Source organism: Triticum aestivum, chromosome 2D (genome assembly GCF_018294505.1).
Source record: "Triticum aestivum cultivar Chinese Spring chromosome 2D, IWGSC CS RefSeq v2.1, whole genome shotgun sequence".
In the NCBI taxonomy this organism is placed as follows: Eukaryota; Viridiplantae; Streptophyta; class Magnoliopsida; order Poales; family Poaceae; genus Triticum; species Triticum aestivum.
In genome coordinates, this window is record NC_057799.1 from 624,466,724 (window position 1) to 624,489,721 (window position 22,998).

General features: G+C 45.8%; 1 protein-coding gene across 1 annotated transcript; it reads left to right on the plus strand.

The window, feature by feature from the left end:
* Positions 1-17,159: 17,159 nt before the first annotated feature.
* LOC123055089 (uncharacterized) lies at positions 17,160-18,495 on the plus strand. The gene has a single exon (XM_044479009.1). The coding sequence runs from the start codon at positions 17,464-17,466 to the stop codon at positions 18,163-18,165; it is 702 nt and encodes a 233-aa protein (XP_044334944.1). The 5' UTR covers positions 17,160-17,463; the 3' UTR covers positions 18,166-18,495.
* Positions 18,496-22,998: the final 4,503 nt, after the last annotated feature.

Here is a 22,998-nt window from a genome sequence, read left to right on the forward strand (position 1 = left end):
TTATGTTGGGGATCGTAGCATAATTTTAAAATTTTCCTACGCTCACCAAGATCCATCTATGGAGTATACTAGCAACGAGGGGAAAGGAGTGCATCTACATACCCTTGTAGATCGCGAGCGGAAGCGTTCCAATGAACGTGGATGACGGAGTCGTACTCGCCGTGATTCAAATCACCGATGACCGAGTGCCGAACGGACGGCACCTCCGCGTTCAACACACGTACGGTGCAGCGACGTCTCCTCCTTCTTGATGCAGCAAGGGGGATGGAGAGGTTGATGGAGATCCAGCAGCACGACGCCGTGGTGGTGGATGTAGCGGGTCTCGGCAGGGCTTCGCCGAGCTTCTGCGAGAGGGAGAGGTGTAGCAGGGGAGGAGGGAGGCGCCCAAGGCTGTCATCTTGCTTCCCTCCCTCCCCCCTTTATATAGGCCCCCTGGGAGGGGGGGCCGCCGGCCAAGATCCATCTGGAGGGGGGGGGCGGCGGCCAAGGGGGGTGGCTTGCCCCCCAAGGCAAGTGGGGCGCCCCCCCACCCTAGGGTTTCCAACCCTAGGCGCAGGGGGGAGGCCCATGGGGGGCGCCCAGCCCACTAGGGGCTGGTTCCCTTCCCACTTCAGCCCACGGGGCCCTCCGGGATAGGTGGCCCCACCCGGTGGACCCCCGGGACCCTTCCGGTGGTCCCGGTACAATACCGGTAACCCCCGAAACTTTCCCGGTGGCCGAAACTTGACTTCCTATATATAATTCTTCACCTCCGGACCATTTCGGAACTCCTCGTGACGTCCGGGATCTCATACGAGACTCCGAACAACTTTCGGGTTTCCGCATACACATATCTCTAGAACCCCACCGTCACCGAACCTTAAGTGTGTAGACCCTACGGGTTCGGGAGACATGCAGACATGACCGAGACGCCTCTCTGGTCAATAACCAACAGCGGGATCTGGATACCCATGTTGGCTCCCACATGTTCCACGATGATCTCATCGGATGAACCACGATGTCGAGGATTCAATCAATCCCGTATGCAATTCCCTTTGTCAATCGGTATGTTACTTGCCCGAGATTCGATCGTCGGTATCCCAATACCTTGTTCAATCTCGTTACCGGCAAGTCTCTTTACTCGTACCGCAATGCATGATCCCGCGACTAATGCCTTAGTCACATAGAGCTCATTATGATGATGCATTACCGAGTGGGCCCAGAGATACCTCTCCGTCACACGGAGTGACAAATCCCAGTCTCGATCCGTGCCAACCCAACAGACACTTTCGGAGATACCCGTAGTGCACCTTTATAGTCACCCAGTTACGTTGTGACGTTTGGCGCACCCAAAGCACTCCTACGGTATCCGGGAGTTGCACGATCTCATGGTCTAAGGAAAAGATACTTGACATTGGAAAAGCTCTAGCAAACGAAACTACACGATCTTTTATGCTATGCTTAGGATTGGGTCTTGTCCATCACATCATTCTCCTAATGATGTGATCCCGTTATCAATGACATCCAATGTCCATAGTCAGGAAACCAGGACTATCTGTTGATCAACGAGCTAGTCAACTAGAGGCTTACTAGGGACACGTTGTGGTCTATGTATTCACACATGTATTACGATTTCCGGACAATACAATTATAGCATGAACAATAGACAATTACCATGAACAAAGAAATATAATAATAACCATTTATTATTGCCTCTAGGGCATATTTCCAACAATTTAACCAGGTCTGTTCAACACAATTGTTGTGCCAACGATGTCCTCTCATTGTTGCTGACATCTTCATTACTTTAACAATACCCTATGGTCAGAAAAATGGGATCATTATGCAACACATGAGCTAGTCTCAGAGCCGAGACTAGGAACCTATATTATGTTTATGTTTTCATACGCGCATATGAGTTTTTCTTTGATTCCCACATCCAAGAATCATAGCAATTCTAGCACAAAAATATAAACATTAATTATAAACATGGAAATAAATAATTATTATTATTTTATCACTAGGACATATTTTCAATAGTCCTCAAACTAGGGAGAGCTTTGGGGAGTCCGGACGTCCGCCTGCCCATTGTTAGTTGGACCAAATCTCCCCACAGCCTTTGGGTGCCACACATCTATTTTTCCACACGGTCTACCTGGCCCACGGTTAATCCCCACTGTTTGCATTTCATGAGTACAGTTGGACGACCTCTGCCGGACTCACTATCCGTGAACAAGTCTGACCTATTTGCGTACATTCGATGGCAAATTAATAGGTGATCCGCGTTGGAGTTGCCCTAACTAGCCTCGTCCATCACGATACGAAACTATCCATACATAGATGGCGTTAGCTGTCATTAATCTATTAGAGCATCTAGACTCGGGCTCCCCAACACCCCCTCCCGCCCCTATACGTCCGGGCTGTTGGCTCCGTCACTGATCGGTAAATAAAAACTCGACCCATATAGGCTCCTCATACCATCCCTAAACGTCTCGGCTGATCGGCACCCCTCATGTTCATCCCATATCTGTGACAGATATGGGGAGGGTCAGGCACGCCCAGGCACGTTCGTCATGTCAGACCCAAAAGGCAGGACCCACCGCAAATTGCACCCCTCGGCCTTGTTAGACCAACCATTTTTCTCTCCTCTCTTCTCCCTCGTCAGGGCTGGCCCTCCCCTAGCTCCGCCGCCGTACCAATCCCTCAACGCTGCCACAAAACTCTCCCCTCTAGTCTCGCTGCCACAGACACTGTCATCGGCCCGAACGCCACCGTGGTATGTCCGGCTACTCTCGAACTGCACCTTGCCCTCTATGTGTTTGACACATTGTCCAACCAATTTTTTGTGATTGTTTTGTAGGTAAAACGATGGATTTGAATGTTCGTTGGATGAGGAGTATGGACCCATAGAGCATGACGAATTAATTCAAAAGGGATTCTCTAATTCGTCAGATTCGGACAAAGAAGCAGAGATGATGATCATCATGAGCATCCGATAGGAAATAGACCGGGGGTGGGGCACATTTTGAATTTCAAGGGTTCGATCAAAAGAAGAGTTCTGAACTGGGATAGGGTCTCTAGAGCAAAGCTTCTCTATAAGGACTACTTTGATCTCGTCCCAACTATCCCCGATGAATGGTTTCGTCACTTTCGTATGCACAAACCCTTGTTCTTGCACGTGGTAGAGGGAGTGGAGGCACACGATCTCTAAGTAGAAATGCATTGCTGGCTGCTGCTAGGAGGATGCTTGCTGCCGCCGATGTTGTTCGTGAGATGGTGAGAGCACATGCCTAAAGACCACTGCGAGGTTTGATCGAGCTGCGATGGAGGTGTTTGGAGCAAAGTATCTAAGAGGACCATTGTGTAGGATGTGGAAAGGTTGCTGGCTATTGGAGAGGCAAGAGGTTTTCCAGGTATGCTTGATTCAATTGATTGCATGCATTGGAAGTGGAGGAACTCCCCCAAAGGTTTGTGCGGGACGCACCAAGGCCACACCATAGTGGCCACCGTCATACTGAAAGAAGGTTCATCACATGACTTGTGGATTTGACATGCTTTATTTGCAATGCATGGTTCTCACGATGGCATCAATATGCTGCAACGCTCTCCCATGTTCTCGAGACTTTATAATGGGGAATCGCCATCGTGCAACTTCATTGTCCACAGATGCGATAACTAATGAGGTACTACTTTGCTGATGGTATCTATCCTCAACAGGCGACGTTTGTGAATACCATATCTGACCCCCACGGCAATAAACAAAGCCACTTTGCAACAATGCAAGGGGATAGGAAGGATCTAGAGAGGGCATTCAGAGTGCTCCAAGCTCATTGGGAAATTGTTCGTGGAGCTGCAACGATGTGGAAATTAGAGACTTTGTGGCAGCTGATTACATGTTGTGTCATTTTGCACAATATGATTGTTGAGGATGAGGGAGAAGGGTCAGCCCTAACCCATGACTTTGACAAGCCTGAAGACCAAATCCACATCCCGAAACAACAAGATCCATATTAGCTTATCAATTTTCTACAGATGCATTAGAATCTCCGAGATCATTAGGTGAACGTGAAAGTGCTAGTTATCGACTAGAGGGGGGTGAATAGGCGATTTTTATGGAAGTCTTCAAAACATGGAAGTTTCAAAGACAAACAATAGAAATGAACCTATTAACATGCAGCAGAAGGTAGACTACACTAGGCAAGCCATAGTCAAGTATTCAATGAAGTGAAAGCATGAAGACTATTAGCAGCTAGGCAGTATGGATCAGGATGAAAGATAGTATGAAGCCAATCAGAACAAGTAGTTACACAGTGAAGTCAAACAGATAGTGCAAGCAGGCAATGACTTCACGGAGACAAACTGTAGGTAAAGAGAGGGAGCAAATGTTTCATCGAAGTCAATCCCTTCAACTTGAGTGTATCCTTGAGCAACAAGACGAGCCTTGTTTCTGACAACTTGACCATGCTCATCTTGCTTGTTGCGATATATCCATTTGGTGCCTATGATATTATGCTTACGAGGATCAGGATGCTTGACCAATTCCCACACATTGTTCAGCTTGAACTGTTGAAGCTCTTCTTGCATAGCTTGAATCCATTCAGGTTCCATGAAGGCTTCAACAACTTTTTTGGGTTGGGTTATTGAGACAAATGCAAAGTGCCCACAGAAATTTGCTAGTTGTGTTGCTCTTGAACGAGTGAGTGGATCAGGTGCATTGATGCTATCGATTATCTTCTCAATTTGTACTTCATTAGCAACACGAGGATGAACTGGACGAAGATTTTGCTCTTGCTGATCATTGTCTTCATTTTGAGCAGTGTCTTCAGGCTGAGCATTGTCTTTAGGTTAATTAGGTGCAGAAATGATAAGTTCCTCTTCAACCTGATCTTCAGACGGTATGATTTCTCCAGTTCCCATGAGCTTGATGGATTCACTAGGTGGAACTTCATCTAACACATTTGGTAGGTGCTCTCTTTGCGAGCCGTTAGTCTCATCGAACCGCACATCTACAGTTTCAACCACTTTATAGTGAAAGAGGTTGAAGACTCTGTAGGAGTGCGAATCTTTTCCGTAACCAAGCATTATACCTTCATGTGCTTTCGGTGCAAATTTTGAAGTGTGATGTGGATCCTTGATCCAGCACCTAGCACCAAATACTCTGAAGTAACCGACGTTTGGATTCTTACTAGTTAGGAGCTCATAGGAAGTTTTCTTCAGAAGCTTGTGAAGATAGACACGATTGATGACATGGCATGCAGTGTCAATGTCTTCAGGCTAGAACTTTCTTGGAGTCTTGTACTCATCAAGCATCGTCCGAGCCATCTCAATGAGTGTTCTGTTCTTGCGCTCCACGATGCCATTCTGCTGAGGTGTGTATGGAGCGGAGAACTCATGAGTGATGCCCAACGTATCCAGGTAAAGGTCGAGGCCGATGTTCTTGAACTCTGTGCTGTTGTCACTTCTGATATGCTTGATCTTGATGCCATAGTTATTCATGGCACGGTTGGCGAAGCGTCTGAAGACATCCTACACTTCAGTCTTGTAGAGGATTATGTGCACCCATGTATATCTTGAATAATCATCAACAATGACGAAGCCATAGAGACAAGCAGTAGTAGTGAGAGTAGAGTAGTTAGTAGGGCCAAATAAGTCCATGTGTAGCAGCTCGAAGGGTTGAGATGTCGTCATGATTGTCTTCGAGGGATGCTTGGCCCTCGTCATCTTTCCAGCTTCGCAGGCACCGCATAAGTGATCCTTCTTGAACTTGACGCCCTCGATGCCTATGACGTGCTTCTTCTTTGTGAGTGTGCAAGTTCCTCATGCCAGCATGCCCTAGCCTCCGATGCCAGAGCCAGCACTCTGAAGCTTTTGCAAGAAGACATACGGCAAGCTGTGGTCCTGCTGAGAAATCTACCATGTACAAATCATCTTTCCGATACCCTTCAAAGACTAGAGACTTGTCAGATTCCATTAGAACAAGGCAACGATATTTTCCAAATATCACAATCATGTTCAAATCGCAAAGCATTGAGACAGACATTAAGTTGAAACCAAGGGATTCGACAAGCATCACTTTATCCATGTGCTGATCCTTTGAGATTGCAACTCTACCTAGACCCAATACCTTGCTTTTACCAGTGTCAGCAAATGTGATGTGACTCTTGTCAGATGGACATAAGGTTGAGTCCATGAGAAGACTTCGGTCACCAGTCATGTGATTAGTGCATCCACTGTCCATAATCCATTCTGAAGCATGAGGTGTCATACCCTACAGTACAGTTAGGGGGATAAGCTTCACCAAGAGTATTGTGAAGCATAAACATTTGACGGACAAGAGGATTATTAAAGCTCAGATCAAGGTTAGGACTGATAGGACCAGTGGCAAGCGATTCAGGAACAAAATACATAGTAAGACCATTTGGGCATTTAATCTTGCGCCCCACAAGATGTTTTAGGCCCCCAGCAATAGCATCGGACGCCTTTGATTTCCGGCTGGAGACCTTTCCCTATAAAAGAAAGTTAATTTTTCTTAACCACCCACATTTTCAGGGGTGGCTTAGAAGCAATGAGTCTAAGTGCAGCATCTGAGAACTTTGGCCTTGGAGCCCTAGCAAATAACCTTGCAGGAGGTGAATAGTACTCATATGAATAAGCATAATAGTTCTTAGTCTTATGAACATAGCGGTTTGATGATACTCGCTCATATTCATAAGTTTGAGTATGATTTCCCTGAAAAACATTGGCGTTAGGGTGACTCAGGTGAGTCCTCTGTCTGTATGAAGCCTTTGGACCATATGAAGCCTTTGGTCTGGGGTTTGTCTTCTTCCCTTGTGGTGTCATGACGACATTCACATGAAGATTCTCAAGACACCTTTTGGGCACCCAGATCTTCTTCATGGGTGGTCCATTCCTGCAGTTAGTACCAATATACCTGGCAAACACTTCACCATTCTGATTTTTAAACAGTTTATAGTTTGCATCAAAGGATTCATCAATGATAATAGGGTTAGCACAAGTGAAGCCAGATAAAGTGGATGGATCCACTGAAGGTCCCTTTGCAGGAACCCATGTGGTTTTGGGGTACTACTCAGGCTTCCAGTAGGAACCATCAACATTCATTTTCCTCTCGAACCCAACACCCTCTTTTCTAGGGTTTCGGTTCAGGATCTGCTTTTTGAGGACATCACATAGTGTCTGATGCCCTTTGAGACTTTTATACATCCCTGTCTCAAGCAATGTCTTCAACCTAGCATTTTCATCAGCAATAGTAGTGGCATCCTCAGCAGAGGGGTTAGTTACCACATCAACAGTTGAAGATATTGCAACAGTAGCAGCAGTAGAACATTCAGCAACAGAAGTAGCATTATCACGCTCAAGGCATTTTAGACATGGTGGTTCAAATCCTTCCTGAGCGGGACTGATCTGTTGAGCGCGAAGTGACTCGTTTTCTTTTTGAAGATCTTCATGAACTGCTCTCAATTTCTCAAGTTCTTGCTTCCTTTGAAGATAATCATAGGAAAGCTTTTCGTGAGTTGTTGAGAGCGTTTCATGACAACTTTCAAGTTCCTCATACTCAACATGAAGATTTTTTATGTCTTCAATTAAGGACTGAGATCGGGTCATTTCCGCGTCCAACAGGTCATCGCTTTTGTCTAACAGTTTTTGAATATGTTCCATAGCTTTCTGTTGTTCAGTTGCAATTTTAGCAAGTGTTTTGTAGCTGGGTTTGGATTCACAATCAGAGTCATCTTCACTTGATGTTTGAAAGTAAGCATCGCATGAGTTTACCTTGGCACCACGTGCCATGGAGCAGTAGGTGGGAGCGGAGTCGTCCTTGTCATTAGCATCAGCGTTGGTGATGGAGCCATTGTCTTCAGTGTTGAAGATGGACTTGGCAACGTAGGCTGTAGCTAGAGCCAGACTTGCAACGCCAGAGTCGGACTCCACCTCTGCCTCCTCAGAAGCAGACTCCTCCTCTGAATCCATCTCCTTGCCAACAAAAGCACGAGCCTTGCCAGATGAACTCTTCTTGTGTGATGAAGACTTTGATGAAAACATGGAAGAAGATTTTGAGGATTTCTTCTTCTTGTCATCAGAATCATATTCCTTGCTTTTCTTCTTCTTGTTGTTTTCATTGTCCCACTGCGGACACTCAGAGATGTAGTGACCAGGTTTCTTGCACTTGTGGCATGTTCTCTTCTTGTGGTCATGAGTAGAAACTTCATCATTTCTTGAGCTGGATCGTAAAGACTTTCTGAAGCCTTTCTTCTTTGTGAATTTCTGGAACTTCTTCACAAGCATAGCAAGCTCCTTTCCAATGTCTTCAGGATCACCAAAACTGCAGTCAGATTCTTCTTCAGATGAGGAAGCGGCTTTTGCCTTCAAAGCGCGAGTACGTCCATAGTTGGGACCATAGATGTCTCTTTTCTCAGATAGCTGAAACTCATGTGTGTTGAGCCTCTCAAGTATGTCAGACGGATCGAGTGTCTTGAAGTCAGGGCATTCTTGAATCATCAGGGCAAGGGTGTCAAACGAGCTGTCAAGTGATCTCAGGAGTGTCTTGACGATTTCATGCTTGGTGATCTCAGTGGCGCCGAGAGCATGAAGCTTATTGGTGATATCAGTGAGGCAATCAAACGTGAGCTGGACATTCTCATTGTCATTTCTCTTGAAGCGGTTGAACAGGTTGCGAAGGACACTGATCCTTTGATCCCTCTGGGTTGAGATGCCTTCGTTGACCTTGGAGAGCCAGTCCCAGACTACCTTCGAAGTTTCCAGAGCGCTCACACGGCCATACTGTCCTTTGGTCAGATGACCGCAGATGATGTTCTTCGCAGTAGAATCCAGTTGAATGAACTTCTTGACATCAGCAGGAGTGATACCTTCGCCGCCCTTGGGAACACCGTTCTTGACGACATACCAAAGGTCAACATCAATGGCTTCAAGATGCATGCGCATCTTATTCTTCTAGTAGGGGTAATCAGTGCCATCGAAGACAGGGCACACAGCGGAGACTTTGATTATCCCTGCAGTCGACATAGCTAAAATTCCAGGTGGTTAAACTGAATCACACAGAACAAGGGAGTACCTTGCTCTAATACCAATTGAAAGTGCTAGTTATCGACTAGAGGGGGGGTGAATAGGCGATTTTTATGAAAGTCTTCAAAACATGGATGTTTTGAAAACAAACAATAGAAATGAACCTATTAACATGCAGCGGAAGGTAGACTACACTAGGCAAGCCATAGTCAAGTATTCAATGAAGTGAAAGCACGAAGACTATTAGCAGCTAGGCAGTATGGATCAGGATGGAAGATAGTATGAAGCCAATCAGAACAAGTAGTTACACAGTGAAGTCAAAAAGATAGTGCAAGTAGGCAATGACTTCACGAAGACAAACTGTAAGTAAAGAGAGGGAGAAGATAGAACCAGTTTCTTGGTGAGGACAAGGATTTGTTGGACCAGTTCCAGTTGCTGTGACAACTGTACGTCTGGTTAGGGAGGCTGAGATTCAGCTCAGAATACCGTGTCTTCACCTTATTCCCCTTGAGCTAAGGACACCCAGTCCTTGCCCAATCACTCTGGTAAGTCTTCAAGGTAGACTTCCGAACCTTCACAGACTTCGTTCACCGGCAATCCACAATGACTCTTGGATGCTCAGAACGCGTCGCCTAACCGGCTGGAGGATTCACAGTCCTCAAGTGTAACAAGTCTTCAGGTCACGCGGACAGAAAGACTTCAGTGATGCCTAACACTCTTTGGCTCTGGGTGTTTTGGGCTTTTGTCCTCGCAAGGATTTCTCTATCTCAAAAGCTTCGGAGGTGGGTTACTCTCAAACGACAAAAGCCGTGCAGTAACTCTGAGCAGCCACCAATTTATGGTGTAGGGAGTGGGCTATTTATAGCCACTGGGCAACCTGACCTGATTTGTCCGAAATGACCATGGGTCACTAAGGAATTGACACGTGTTCCAACGGTCAGATTTCAAACACACGCAGCAGCTTGACTTGGGCTACAAGTAAAGTTGACTCATCCAGCTCTGGATAAGATTTGCTCTCATTGTCTTCGCTCGAAGACATAGGATTTGGTTGAGCATCACTTCAGTCACTCTGACTTTGTTCACTTGGACCCCACTTAACAGTACGGTGGTTCCTATGACTCAACAAAGAAGAAAAGGAAACTACAAAACAACTATGTCTTCGCACTCCATAGTCTTCACGTGAATGTCTTCTCGAGTCATAAGCTTCGGTGTGATTGTCTTCACATACCACCATTGTCCTCAATGTCTTCATACATTTTTAGGGGTCATCTCCGGTAGGTAAACCGAATCAATGAGGGACTATTACCTGTGTTATCCTGCAATTCTCACAAACACATTAGTCTCTCAACCAGGTTTGTCGTCAGTACTCCAAAACCAACTAGGGGTGGCACTAGATGCACTTACAATGCGCAACTACTACGTGATCTTGTGGAGTATATTTGGACCCACAATGAAAACCAATGATTTGTGCACTTAAAATAAATTTTATGTTTGAACTACATATTTTCGCTACCAACAAATGTTTTTTTATTAATGATATTCTCGTGTACAATGGACATGCATGGATTTGCATGAATTTGTGTGTTTCAATTTGAGGAGTGTGGCTGCCCTGCACACAATATGAGCGGCTGTCGGCAGTCGCGGTCGGGCGTGTCAGCAGACGTTTAGCGGGGTGGGTTTACCTATTCCGACTGTAGATGCTCTTAGATTTTTTCTTGTACATGTTTGCCTTGGGTAAGATTTTAACGATTATGGAGGCCAACTTACAAAGTTTTGGCCGATATCATTTTTGTGAATTATATATACATGGTTGATCCTGATTTGTTTTCATAAATATAAAATTATCAACTAAAGATTTTACTTGTAGTATCTCGTATGTACATGTACGAATTATAAAATCAAATTAGTGACTCTTCCTTGTATTAAGAATTCTATACAATAAGGAACATGTCATATAAATGACCGCAAGAAAATTTTATCATTAGCTTCACGAATATGAGCCTCATTACTTTACCTGCAATTTGTTTGAAACTTTTGTAACAATAATTATGAGGTTGTTGTCCTCCACATTCTGAGAAAATGACGACCCTTTTCAAGCAGTAAAATAAGTTTGTCAATTTTCTAATTGAGTAACATATAGGGACGGTCCAAACAAATTTGGAACCGAGAGCAAACCAATTGTAGTGTATGTTATAAAACAATTTATAACATATTTTATACGTATTTATTTATATTGTTTTATAACAAACTTTTATATGTATTTATTTATATTTTCATCATATTATAACATTAAGGAGTATTATTTTTGTTATCTTTTTGATAGAATTAACCACATAATTTAGTTGGTATTTAACCAATGTTCGTTGTCATCAGTTGTAGTGTATGTCATTGATTATTTATCCGTGCTAAAGTTAAATTAAGTGAAAAAAAACAGAAATTATCTTTTAATTATTTTATGAAAATCCTTAAATTATATTGTGCACATATACATATTTGTATGTATGTCCATGTGTTCTCTTTTATAGTTTAGTTAATATCATCTTAAAGTGTTCTAAATAAGAATGTATAAGTAATATCTTAATAGGGCTTTCTAGTGGACGCGGCTAATCTGCTCCCGAGCTCAAATGAGGTCGGGTGAACAGTAAAATCAAAACTAAATCAAAAAAATTCAAAAAATTCCAAATTTTTTTTAGAGAAACATTGACAAAAGTTCTAAGTGCCTGCAAAAATTCGTCATGAAATCACATTCCTAGAAGGCGTGGCAAAAAAAACAAAAACAGTACTCTGAAAAAGCTACTTTCAAACGCATTTTGAAGCACTGAATTTGTTTTTTTTTGCCACGCCTTACAGGAATGTGATTTCATGATGAAATTTTGCAGGCACTTAGAACTTTTGTCAATGTTTCTCTAAAAAAATTGGAATTTTTTGAATTTTTTTTCGATTTTACTTTTCATGCGGGAGCATATGAGCTCGGGATCAAAAGATGACTTTCGCTTTCTAATATACTATTAAGTGTGCATATCTAGTATACTATTAAGTGTCGCAAGTTATATCTGGTAATAAGTTCGACACAACACCAGAGACACTCGAGCACCACAGCTCTTCCGTAACTGCCATGTCGATTTTTCCGCGCCCGTCAGGACAACTCCGCCGCCTCGCAGCCTCCTCTGCTCCCCTTTATGCATTCTCGCCACCAAACGACTCGGGCCCACATCGAGCACTCTACGCTGATCCCTACCACCAAGGGTTACACCATGATGGGCCGATGGCAACCCCAACAACTTCGGCCCCCTCAACACTCAGGTGTAGCATCTCACCACTTTTTATGGTCACATGATACCTATTTCAATTAGTCGCTCTTTTAAGAGTTGCAGATTCTTCAAGTATGCTTGTGAAAAACACAAGACCTTGGTCGATGGTAATAACTATATGGATCTTGAAGATAATAGTTGTACATTACCAATTCGGCGGAGGGCGCGTAGTGCAACGAGAAGCACAATACATCGAAGACAGGACACCAAAATTTGGATGTAAAGGTAAAAGATGAAAAAATAGCAGGTTAGTTTTGGAACAACAATGATTTGTCCTACTTGCATTGCATGTCTGGATAACCTATCTACGGTACTACACTTTTGAGAATAGCCCAAATGTATTGTTGGACATGACACCAAATGAATATCATCTAATATGTAAGATTCAAAGCATACTCCCGGCAATTTGCAGCGATGCATGCATGTTTTTTATCTCGGAGCTAGAAAGAAATACACCCCAATTAATATGGACTTACAACACACGAAATATATGTATATTAATTAAATATTATGTGTATTTCTCATTATATTTGTTCAGCTAAGCTGATTTTCCAAACTTTTTATATATAAGGGTGTCATTCTATGTATGACCACCCTTTCATTTGTTAGATTTGTTCTTCATTACTTAGTTTTATATCTTTTTTTACAAAAAGTGCATTAGGCCAACTTCATAAATAAAACCATAATGCAGCATCAGAGACAAATAGACGAGAATAGGAAACGAACAAGTTCAAAAGCTGCACATAACTTTCCATTTGACCAAACGATATTTCCTTTTATTATTAGTCGAGTTCTAGTAAAAACACTCCAATGTTTGTCAAAGCCATTGTGGGTACCCACAGGTAACCGATAAAAATCCATCACGAACATGTGCATAGAGGAAAGACAAGCGTTAGTGAGGGAGACCTTACCAACGGTAGAATTATACTGCCCCCTCCAAGGCATTACTCTGTTTCCAACTTTAAGGACATAATAGGGTTTTTTTCAATAGCATGAAAGGGGACATGTGAACGCCAAGGTATTTGAAAGGAAACGTACCCAGCTAACAGTTAAGCAAATTAGCCGTACGAGCACACTCATCAGGCAAGCAACCTAAGACAAGGAATTCACTTTTAGAGAGGTTAATTTTGAGCCCTAACAAGGCTTCAAAGCATTGTGATGACCCACAAGTGTAGGGGATCTATAGTAGTCCTTTCGATAAGTAAGAGTGTCGAACCCAACGAGGAGCAGAAGGAAATGATAAGCAGTTTTCAGTAACGTATTCTCTGCAAGCACTGAAATTATCGGTAACAGATAGTTTTGTGATAAGGTAATTTATAACGGGTAACAAGTAACAAGTGTAAATAAAGTGCAGCAAGATGGCCCAATCCTTTTTGTAGCAAAGGACAAGCCTGGACAAACTCTTATATAGAAAAAAGCGCTCCCGAGGACACATGGGAATTATCATCAAGCTAGTTTTCATCACGCTCATATGATTCGCGTTCGTTACTTTGATAATTTGGTATGTGGGTAGACCGGTGCTTGGGTGCTGCCCTTACTTGGACAAGCATCCCACTTATGATTAACCCCTATTGCAAGCATCCGCAACTACAAAAGAAGTATTAAGGTAAACCTAACCATAGCATGAAACATATGGATCCAAATCAGCCCCTTACGAAGCAACTCATAAACTAGGGTTTAAGCTTCTGTCACTCTAGCAACCCATTATCTACTTATTACTTCCCAATGCCTTTCTCTAGGCCCAAACAATGGTGAAGTGTCATGTAGTCGACGTTCACATAACACCACTAGAGGAGAGACAACATACATCTCATCAAAATATCGAACGAATACCAAATTCACATGACTACTTATAGCAAGACTTCTCCCATGTCCTCAGGAACAAACGTAACTACTCACAAATCATATTCATGTTCATAATCAGAGGGGTATTAATATGCATAAAGGATCTGAACATATGATCTTCCACCAAATATACCAACTAGCATCAACTACAAGGAGTAATCAACACTACTAGCAACCCACAGGTACCAATCTGAGGCTTTGGAACAAAGATTGGATACAAGAGATGAACTAGGGTTTAGAGGAGATGGTGCTGGTGAAGATGTTGATGGAGATTGACCCCCTCCCGATGAGAGGATCGATGGTGATGACAATGGCGATGATTTCCCCCTCCCGGAAGGAAGTTTCCCCGGCGGAACAGCTCTGCCGGAGCTCTAGATTGGTTCCGCCAAGGTTCCGCCTCGTGGCGGCGGAGTTTCTTCCCGAAAGCTTGCTTATGATTTTTTCCAGGGTAAAAGACTTCATATAGCAGAAGATGGGCACCGGAGGCCTGCCAGGGGGCCCACGAGGCAGGATGCGCGCCCAGGGGGGTAGGGCGCGCCCCCCACCCTCGTGGCCAGGGTGTGGGCCCCTCTGGTACTTTCTTTCGCCAGTATTTTTTATTAATTCCACAAATGACTTCCGTGAAGTTTCAGGACTTTTGGAGCTGTGCAGAATAGGTCTCTAATATTTGCTCCTTTTCCAGCCCAGAATTCCAGCTGCCGGCATTCTCCCACTTCATGTAAACCTTGTAAAAAAAGAGAGAATAGGCATAAGTATTATGACATAGCATGTAATAACAGCCCATAATGCAATAAATATTGATATAAAAGCATGATGCAAAATGGACGTATCATTGCCTTTGACCTTAAGATTGTGCACAATTTCATGGAGGCTAAGAATTCCATCTAGGATAAAACGCCCCTTGATAAAAAGCATATTTGGAGGGACGATAACAAGGTGAGCAATCGGAGAAAGGCGAGAATCAAAAGCCTTGGAAGGAAATTTAGACACGTTGGTGATCCACACGATATGCCAGAACTGAAGAATAGAGTCAACACCCTTCACCATAGGAATGAGAGAGTGAACCACGTAATTTAGCCTAGAATTGTCAACACTACCCAAACAGAAACCCTGAATAATGGAGTAAACTAGGCTTTTAAGCACTGGCCATAACTTTTTTTAAAGGCCACGGAGGAATCATTTGGACCCGGGGCTGTATGGAATTTAGACGAAGCAACTGCCAGGTCAATTTCAGCTCCCGACGGAGGAAGCATAAAATCATCATTGTCAGCATGGGAAACTTTGCTATCATTATCCCATAGAAGAGGGGAAGTGGTGAGGCCAGAGAGGGGTTCCAACATTTTACTTGGGTACACTCAAGAATTTTCGTGGCTTCATGATGGTTTGGAAATGACATGAACTAAAACTATAATTGTCTTCTCAAATCCTTTTATGTAGTTAAATCGAGGATCACCCTAATCTAGAAGGAATCGGAGTGGCTTATATATAAATTGATTGCGAGATTCTCACTTCTTCTTTCACTTCTACACTCCTGCTTTCAACAAGTTCATACCAATCACTAGAAGAAGAAAAAGAAAGAGAAATGGTTTGCTCTATTCCTATCCATTAGGTTTAAAATGTGGATGGTTATATCCCCAAGATATAATAGTCAACACAACCACTTTGGTTTTGTAATCGATCACTTTAGATCTTGTAAATCTAAATCAAGTGGGTATGATTACATGATCAACTGACATTGTTTGGTGTAGCATTTTGTTTCGCATTTTAGAGCTATACCTCTTATAAGGCAAGGAAGATTTGTAGCGAAGAAGTAGTCATGACAACATGGCAAGTCAAAAGCCTCCTGGTAGAATAATGTATTCGCGGCGTCTTCAAAATGGGAGGGCCGTTTTGACTCTGGGGAGCACATGCTCTCGGATGAACAGTTCAAAATAAATAATAGTAATAATATGTATGGTTTTTTGTGTGTGAGGGTGTTCATGTCAGTCTAACAAGCGTGCTTGGTAATTTTCATGCGACACGAGATGGCAGTGCTTCAGCAAAAAATAAAATAAAATAAAGTGTAACCTTTGGCGTTCAACTTATTTTATTCGCACGGGTCAAATAGCTTAAGCTTTTCCCCCAAAAAAGTGCATGTAACATTTGGATGTGACATTGAACATATCTATATTTTTAACATTTGCAAAAAAAAAAAAATCATGGGTAGGAGCATATGCTCCCACGAGCCAAATTAGATTTCTGCTTTAAAATATGTATTTTTCTAATAAGGAACATGTTTTCACCAAACCCTCTTCGGCCTCATCCACCTCGCTCGGGCTATGCTCGTGGCCGGAGATGACATGCTGGCCTACGACATCCCCGGGCCTCCGCCTCCTACCTCGATCAAGCCGTCCAGGATTCCCTACGAGCGAGCAGTCGCCGTTGAAAGGAACGGTCCACCCACGGCACGCACAGCCGCTGCTCCACGTGACCCTCACCCATCCACATCCACATCCACATCAGACCTCATCAGCCAACCCCGTTGGGGACACCGGAATTTCGCGGCACTCGAACCACGCACGTCCCCGCTGCGAATCCCCGTACGTGGCCGGGCAATACCATCGACCGACCACCGGCACGGCACCACCACGAAATTTTTCACCAGCGGGACGGCACTTGGTACCACGTCGAGCCAGCAGGGCGACCTGCCTGACCCCTACTAAAATCTTCAAAAAGGTCTGAACTTAACAGGTGAGGTCCAACCACGACACGCCCGTGCGTTTCGCGTGCACCGCCGTGCCGTGCCGCCGCCGCACCGGCGACCGTCCTACGTTCACGCGGTCGTACCGATGCCGTCGCGACACCACCAAACACACGCCACACACCACAGGTAGTAGTACCACGACTACCCAAACCAAAGACCAAGTTGGACCAATGGAGATTCGCCATGCCCGTCGCCTTGGCTTCTCCCTGGCTGCAATGCAATAATAGGGCCGGAGCCCTGGGTCCTGGGTTCCCACCCACCAGACCCAACCCACCACCACACCACATCACCACCCCACCCCAAGGGTAGGGTTAGCCCCTCCCCTCCCTTGTTCTCTTCCTCCCTCACCTCGCCTCAGCCCCCAAGAAGCTGAGAAGAGCTGCGCAGCCGCCATACAGCAACGTCCCAGCCGACGAGCCCCACCCACCCCACCAACCCTCCCTCCCCGCCCGCCGTCCACCAGGTTGGTGCCCGCCCGCCACTTAACCCGCCCGCGCCACCAGCCAGTGAGCACTACTATTTCTTCAACTGAGGCGAGCTGCGGGGATGAAGAAGCTGTACCAGGGGAAGGGCCGGCGGGTGCACCCGGCGCCGGCGCCGGGTCCCCACGCGGCTGATGCAGCCCTTGCCATGCTGCCGGCCACCCTGCTGGCGCTCGTGGCCGCGCTCACCGCCGAGGAGCAGGAGGTGCTGGCCTACCTGCTGTCCGGCGGGGCCGGCGGCGCTGCCGGGGGCCGGCGCAGGCGGCTCAACGGGCCGCACCAGCCGGAGATGGGCTGCGGCTGCTTCGGCTGCTACAAGAGCTTCTGGGCCCGCTGGGACGCCTCCCCCAACCGCCACCTCATCCACCGCATCATCGACGCCGTCGAGGAGGGCTCCGGCGGAGGGGGCGAGGGAGCAGCCAAAGGAGCCGGAGGACCAGGGGGTGCCACGCGCCGCGGCCACCGCCGCCGGCGCCGTGGCCGCGGCGGGCCGTGCGCCATCGACGCCGCCGCCGAGGAGCACGGCGCCGCGGAGGTCCACGTCGGCGTCCCGGACGACCACCTGCAAGGCTGCTGCGCGTCGGACGGCGGCGAGGACGGCGACTACGAGGGCGACGAGGACGACGGCGCGGACAGCCTCTACGACGGCGAGGAGGCCCTGACGGACGACAGCGACTGCGCCGGCGCCAACAGCTCCGCCGAGAAGAGCGCCGTCGGCAAGCTGGTGCGCTTCATCGGCGAGAAGGTGTGGGCCGCCTGGACCTGACCGGCATCCCCCGCCGCCGCCGCTAGAACTTCTCGTAGATTAGGGAGAACCAAGAATGGAGACCACCAAGAAGGTCAGGTCAGGTCAGGTCAGGTCCGTGAAACCAGTAGTAGTAGTAGTAGCAGTTGGTTTTGTCCCAGCAAGCAAGCAAGCAAGCAAGAGCATCCGCTCTCTCTATGCCCCTTTTGATTTCTTGCAACTCTGAAGAACGAGCAACCCCGAGGCTCCGGATGGGGGTTGTGATGGTTCAATCCGACCAAAATCTCCCCACCTTGGCGCCTCCCATGTACCATATTTTTGCTCATTTGGTTCAACAAGAAACTTTCCCCATTTCCCCTCTCTTTCTTAACCCGCCATTGAGGAGCAAAACCTTGCTCGTATGAACTGTCGATTGATTCCTGCTGCTAGTTGCAGGACCAAGAATCTCTTGTTTAGTTCTTATTAATTAGAGCCTCTGGAAATGATTAAGTGCCAACCTCGTTGTCGTCTGGCCCATTTGCCTTGTGTGCTAAGCAAAAGCATCTGCGCAAAGGCGCCGGGGTTCTGCAAAGCCCTCGCTAACCCTGTTCGTTCCCCAGCTACTCACTCACTCATAGTGGGCTTTGGTGACATCCATCCATGCCTTGCCCCCTGAACGATGGAATCATGCGTACTACTCCTAGTAGCAAGTACTACGATCGTTGTTGTTGTTGTTGGTTGTTGATTGATTTGATTTGAGCTGGCTAGAGCAGTTCTTGGCACGGATAAAGCTCGAGCTTATAAACAGGAATTAATCATCGTATCTGCAACAACCACCGCGACGTGGCAGCGGTGCCGGTGCGAATTTGACCCGAAAGTGGGAAGCTCCCGTGCCACTGCACTGCGGCTCCCATGTTTCTCTTTTCTCGAAAGGGAGCTACTACGTACCATCTTTTGAACCATGCGTTTTATTACTAGTATTTCTGTGCTTTGAGAGGAGTATTTTTGTGTATTCAACTCAATTGTGGCATGGGAGGAGGCAAAAGGATGATTAGATATTTGCTCCTCCCCATGTACCGCATTGGTACTTACCCAAAAGAATTGCGGCGATTGCAAAGCGAAAGTTATCCGTGGGCTGGGTAGTTTGTTTCGCTCCCACTCTGCGTGCTCGGCGAGGACGGACGTGTACTCCACAAAATTAAGCTCTTTAACTTTACCACTTCCAGTACAAAGCTTACGGCACTTTAATAACCTACCAGTAGTACCAAAATCATCTCAAACTTATCTAGGAGCATTTTTTTCCTAGGGGGGAGAAGCTTTTGTAGCTTTGCTCCCTCCTCCCATGTCATGGCTGATGCAGGGCACTAGCTGGCGGCTATGCCGCAACAAAACTGCATACGTTATCCCGGCACCGGAACAGATGCGTTTTCGTTGGGCGGAGAGGAGAAAGCCCGGAACCAAGGGCCACTGTAGCCGGTGAAGCCGGGAAAGCGGAGGTTGATGGCGATAAGGCCGAGTCGAGTCGGGGGCACGGATGACGGGGCAGGCTGCTGACAAATTTGACCTATAGACGAAATAGTTTCACGCATAGTTCATTCTGTGATTTGATTTTGTCTATAGGTTAAATTTGTCAAATTTACCACTCGTGCTACTACTACCGGAGGACAGGGAATTGATGGGCACATGCAATGCACCTGCGCCACGGCCTTCCCTCACTGGCGCCCGCGCTGCTCCAGTCCAAGGTACAGTGGGACGGTCGTAATGAGGGGAGGGCAGCGACGGAAAATCATGGATCGCCTCTCGCATTTGATGATACTGCTGCTCACCACTTACTTCATCAGTGAATTCATTCATTTGGTTTGAATGAATGAATGGCTTCGATGCTGCGGAAGGCCAAGGAATGAGGGGCCTTTATGACGCCGCGCGTTTGCGTTGCACATGCATTATGTTATTGTGTGTTTTTCACTCCAAGGAGTATGTTGCATTCATGGGAAAAAAAATTGTAAGAAAATGGTGCTCCCTCACTCCAGCTCTATATTTCCTAATACGTGCTTCAAAACTTTGTTTCGTCGCCAATTAAATTCGTAATGATGAGATATATGCCAAAAGGATTGTACAGCTGGAAACAAAAACTGATTCATAGTGAAAATAAAATAAACAAATAGTATATATTGCACTTAAATTGCTAAGATTTCATTTGGTTTGCCAACAACCGAGTTGCCAAATATTTGGTACGACTAACTTGGATTGATTAATGTTTGATTTGATTTTAATCGGGTTGTACCTTGAGCCAACAAAGAATGGACACATAAAAAACTTATGTTTAGTAGTAACATAAAAATTAATTAACTATAACATGCCAAAATAAACAAAATGAGCCTGCAAGAGTACAGAGACTGACGACCAAACCAAGATAATGAGTACTAGAGGTTTTGGGACAATTAGTCCAGTAGTAAAAGGTTTTCTTTATTGAAGGGAGTCCAGTAGTAAAAGAGTTCAAAAAGAAAAGGAGTCCAGTAGTGAAAGGTGTTTTTTAATGGAAGTAAAAGGTGTGTTTTTTTTTTGAACCGGGCATAACCCCTTTCCATTACTTTGACACAACGGAAATACAGAATTCCGAAACTGAAGCTACTAAGGAAACTGGAAAGGGGAAAGCGAGTTCAAAGCACCCCTTGGGAAACCCACTGCAAGCACTCGTCATCGAGCAGCTTACCGTGGGGCGAAAACCCAAGGACGCCCAAACACGATCTAGACCTAACCAGGAGAATCCATCAAGTTTTAAGCTACCAAAAGGCTCACGCAGGAGCGACACCACATGCTCGCGCAGGAGCAGAAACAAGCAGTTTTCATAAAGCAAGGCGAGAGACCCAAAACGAACAGCTCCACCGTCATGATCCATCGCTGGCCAAGCCCCTCCAATCAGTCCTGCGCCATCTCGCCTGATGCCGCGCATATCCTCATCATGTTCGAAGCGTTGGCCCTTAGCATCTTGGTCCCCCGCTCCATCGCCTCCCGATCCACTCCAGTCATCATACCTGCCCAATAAGACATGAAGCCACACGCAGAGTAAATTGCTGCAAAAGGAGTCTTTAATTTTCTTTCCCTCGAAGGTAGCCTGATTGCGGCAATTCCATATTGCCCAGCAGATGGCCGCAAGCCCAAACGTGTAAAACTTTTCCCCATCAGGGAGGAAGACATAGCACCATGAGAAGTATTGCCAAATATTATTCGAGCACTTGTCCGTGCCAAGAACACAACCCACCGTCCTCCAGATTACCCTGGCCACAGGACAAGTGAAAAACAAATGCGTCGACGTCTCTCTGCCCCTGCAGAAAGAGCATTTAGGGTTGCCAGCCCAACGTCTTCTACTCATGACGTCCCTAGTTAGAATAGCGTCCTGGAAAACTTGCCACAGGAATATTTGGATCTTTAGGGGGATTTTTGCTTGCCAAATCCACCTATAATTGCACCCTGTTAAGTTTCTCTCCAGGTGATCATAAACCGATTTGGTCGTAAATTTTTTCTTCTTACAAAGGTTCCAAATAACCTGATCAGGTTCCTCTGATAGCTCCCAGGAGTCAACTGTAGATTTAAGCTCATTCCATTGATCTAACAGTGACGAATGTAGTTGTCTTCGGAAGAAATTATCCCCCGCACCGCTTCTAAACTTATCCACCGTGGTTTCTTGCTTATTGCAAATGCTATACAGCACAGGGTATTTCTGATCCATAGGAGGTCCATCATTTAAGGAGTCTTTCCATACCCTGGCAAGGTTGCCCGAATTCATTACCACTTTTCTACCCGCTAGGTAGTATTCCTTAACCTTCATGAGAGCCTTCCACATGGGTGAATCACTAAATTTGCTTTTGACCGAGGTCACCGTATCTTTTTTCATGTATTTTGCCCGGATCACCTCTTGCCACAACCCTTGTTGTGTTTCTAGCTTCCACCACCACTTGGTGAGAAGGCTAATGTTCTGTCTACGGAGGTCTTTCACTCCCAGGCCTCCTTTGTTTTTAGACCTACAGATTCTGGACCATTTAACCAGGTGATATCTTTTGCGACCCTCGTGTTCTTGCCAGAAAAAATGCTTACGATGTTTTTCAGGGGAAGTAAAAGGTGTGTTGTTCTGCCGTTTACACGGGATTGATCCATCCAAACGAACGCGTCAATGACCACAAAGCTGTTCGGTCATCTTTTTTTTTGCGGTAAGCTGTTCGGTCGTCTTTTTTTTTTGCAGTAAGCTGTTCGGTCATCATGCAGCTTCCTATGCGATTAATCCGCTGTATTGACCGCTTTTAAAAAACAGACGAGATCACCGTAAAACGAAAACCTAACCAAACCCACGTAATAAGCGGACGAGAGCGTGCTGCCAATTTTTTGGCGAGCGTTTTCCGCGCCCTCGCTGCGCCCATGAATTGGCGAGAATACCACGCGGACGCTCCGGGCGGGCTGGGCGAGCCGATTTTTTGGGACGGCGAGCGTTGGTGGTAAACCAAACACACCCTAGGCCTTCTCCCACACCAACAAAACATGGACACACAACGTTTCTATGTCGATTTGCACCGGCACAAAATTGAGTCCACAATTGCCAAGAACACATCAAGTCCGCCAGTGCCGCCTCTAGTCGGTCGTTTCACCTCTAGCTAGGTGCTTCACCCAAAAGGATAGATTGCCAAAAATTGACGCAACTAGACAAACACGACACAGCACACCACACCAACTTAGAGTTCAACACTAAAACCGTCATCATTTGTCGGACTCATGACCGAATGACTCTGACCTCGTTGCATTTTTGTCGCACTAGTGACCAGATGACTTTGACCTTGCCGCACCAAAAATTTGGTCCACCATGACAATAGTTATCAATCCTAC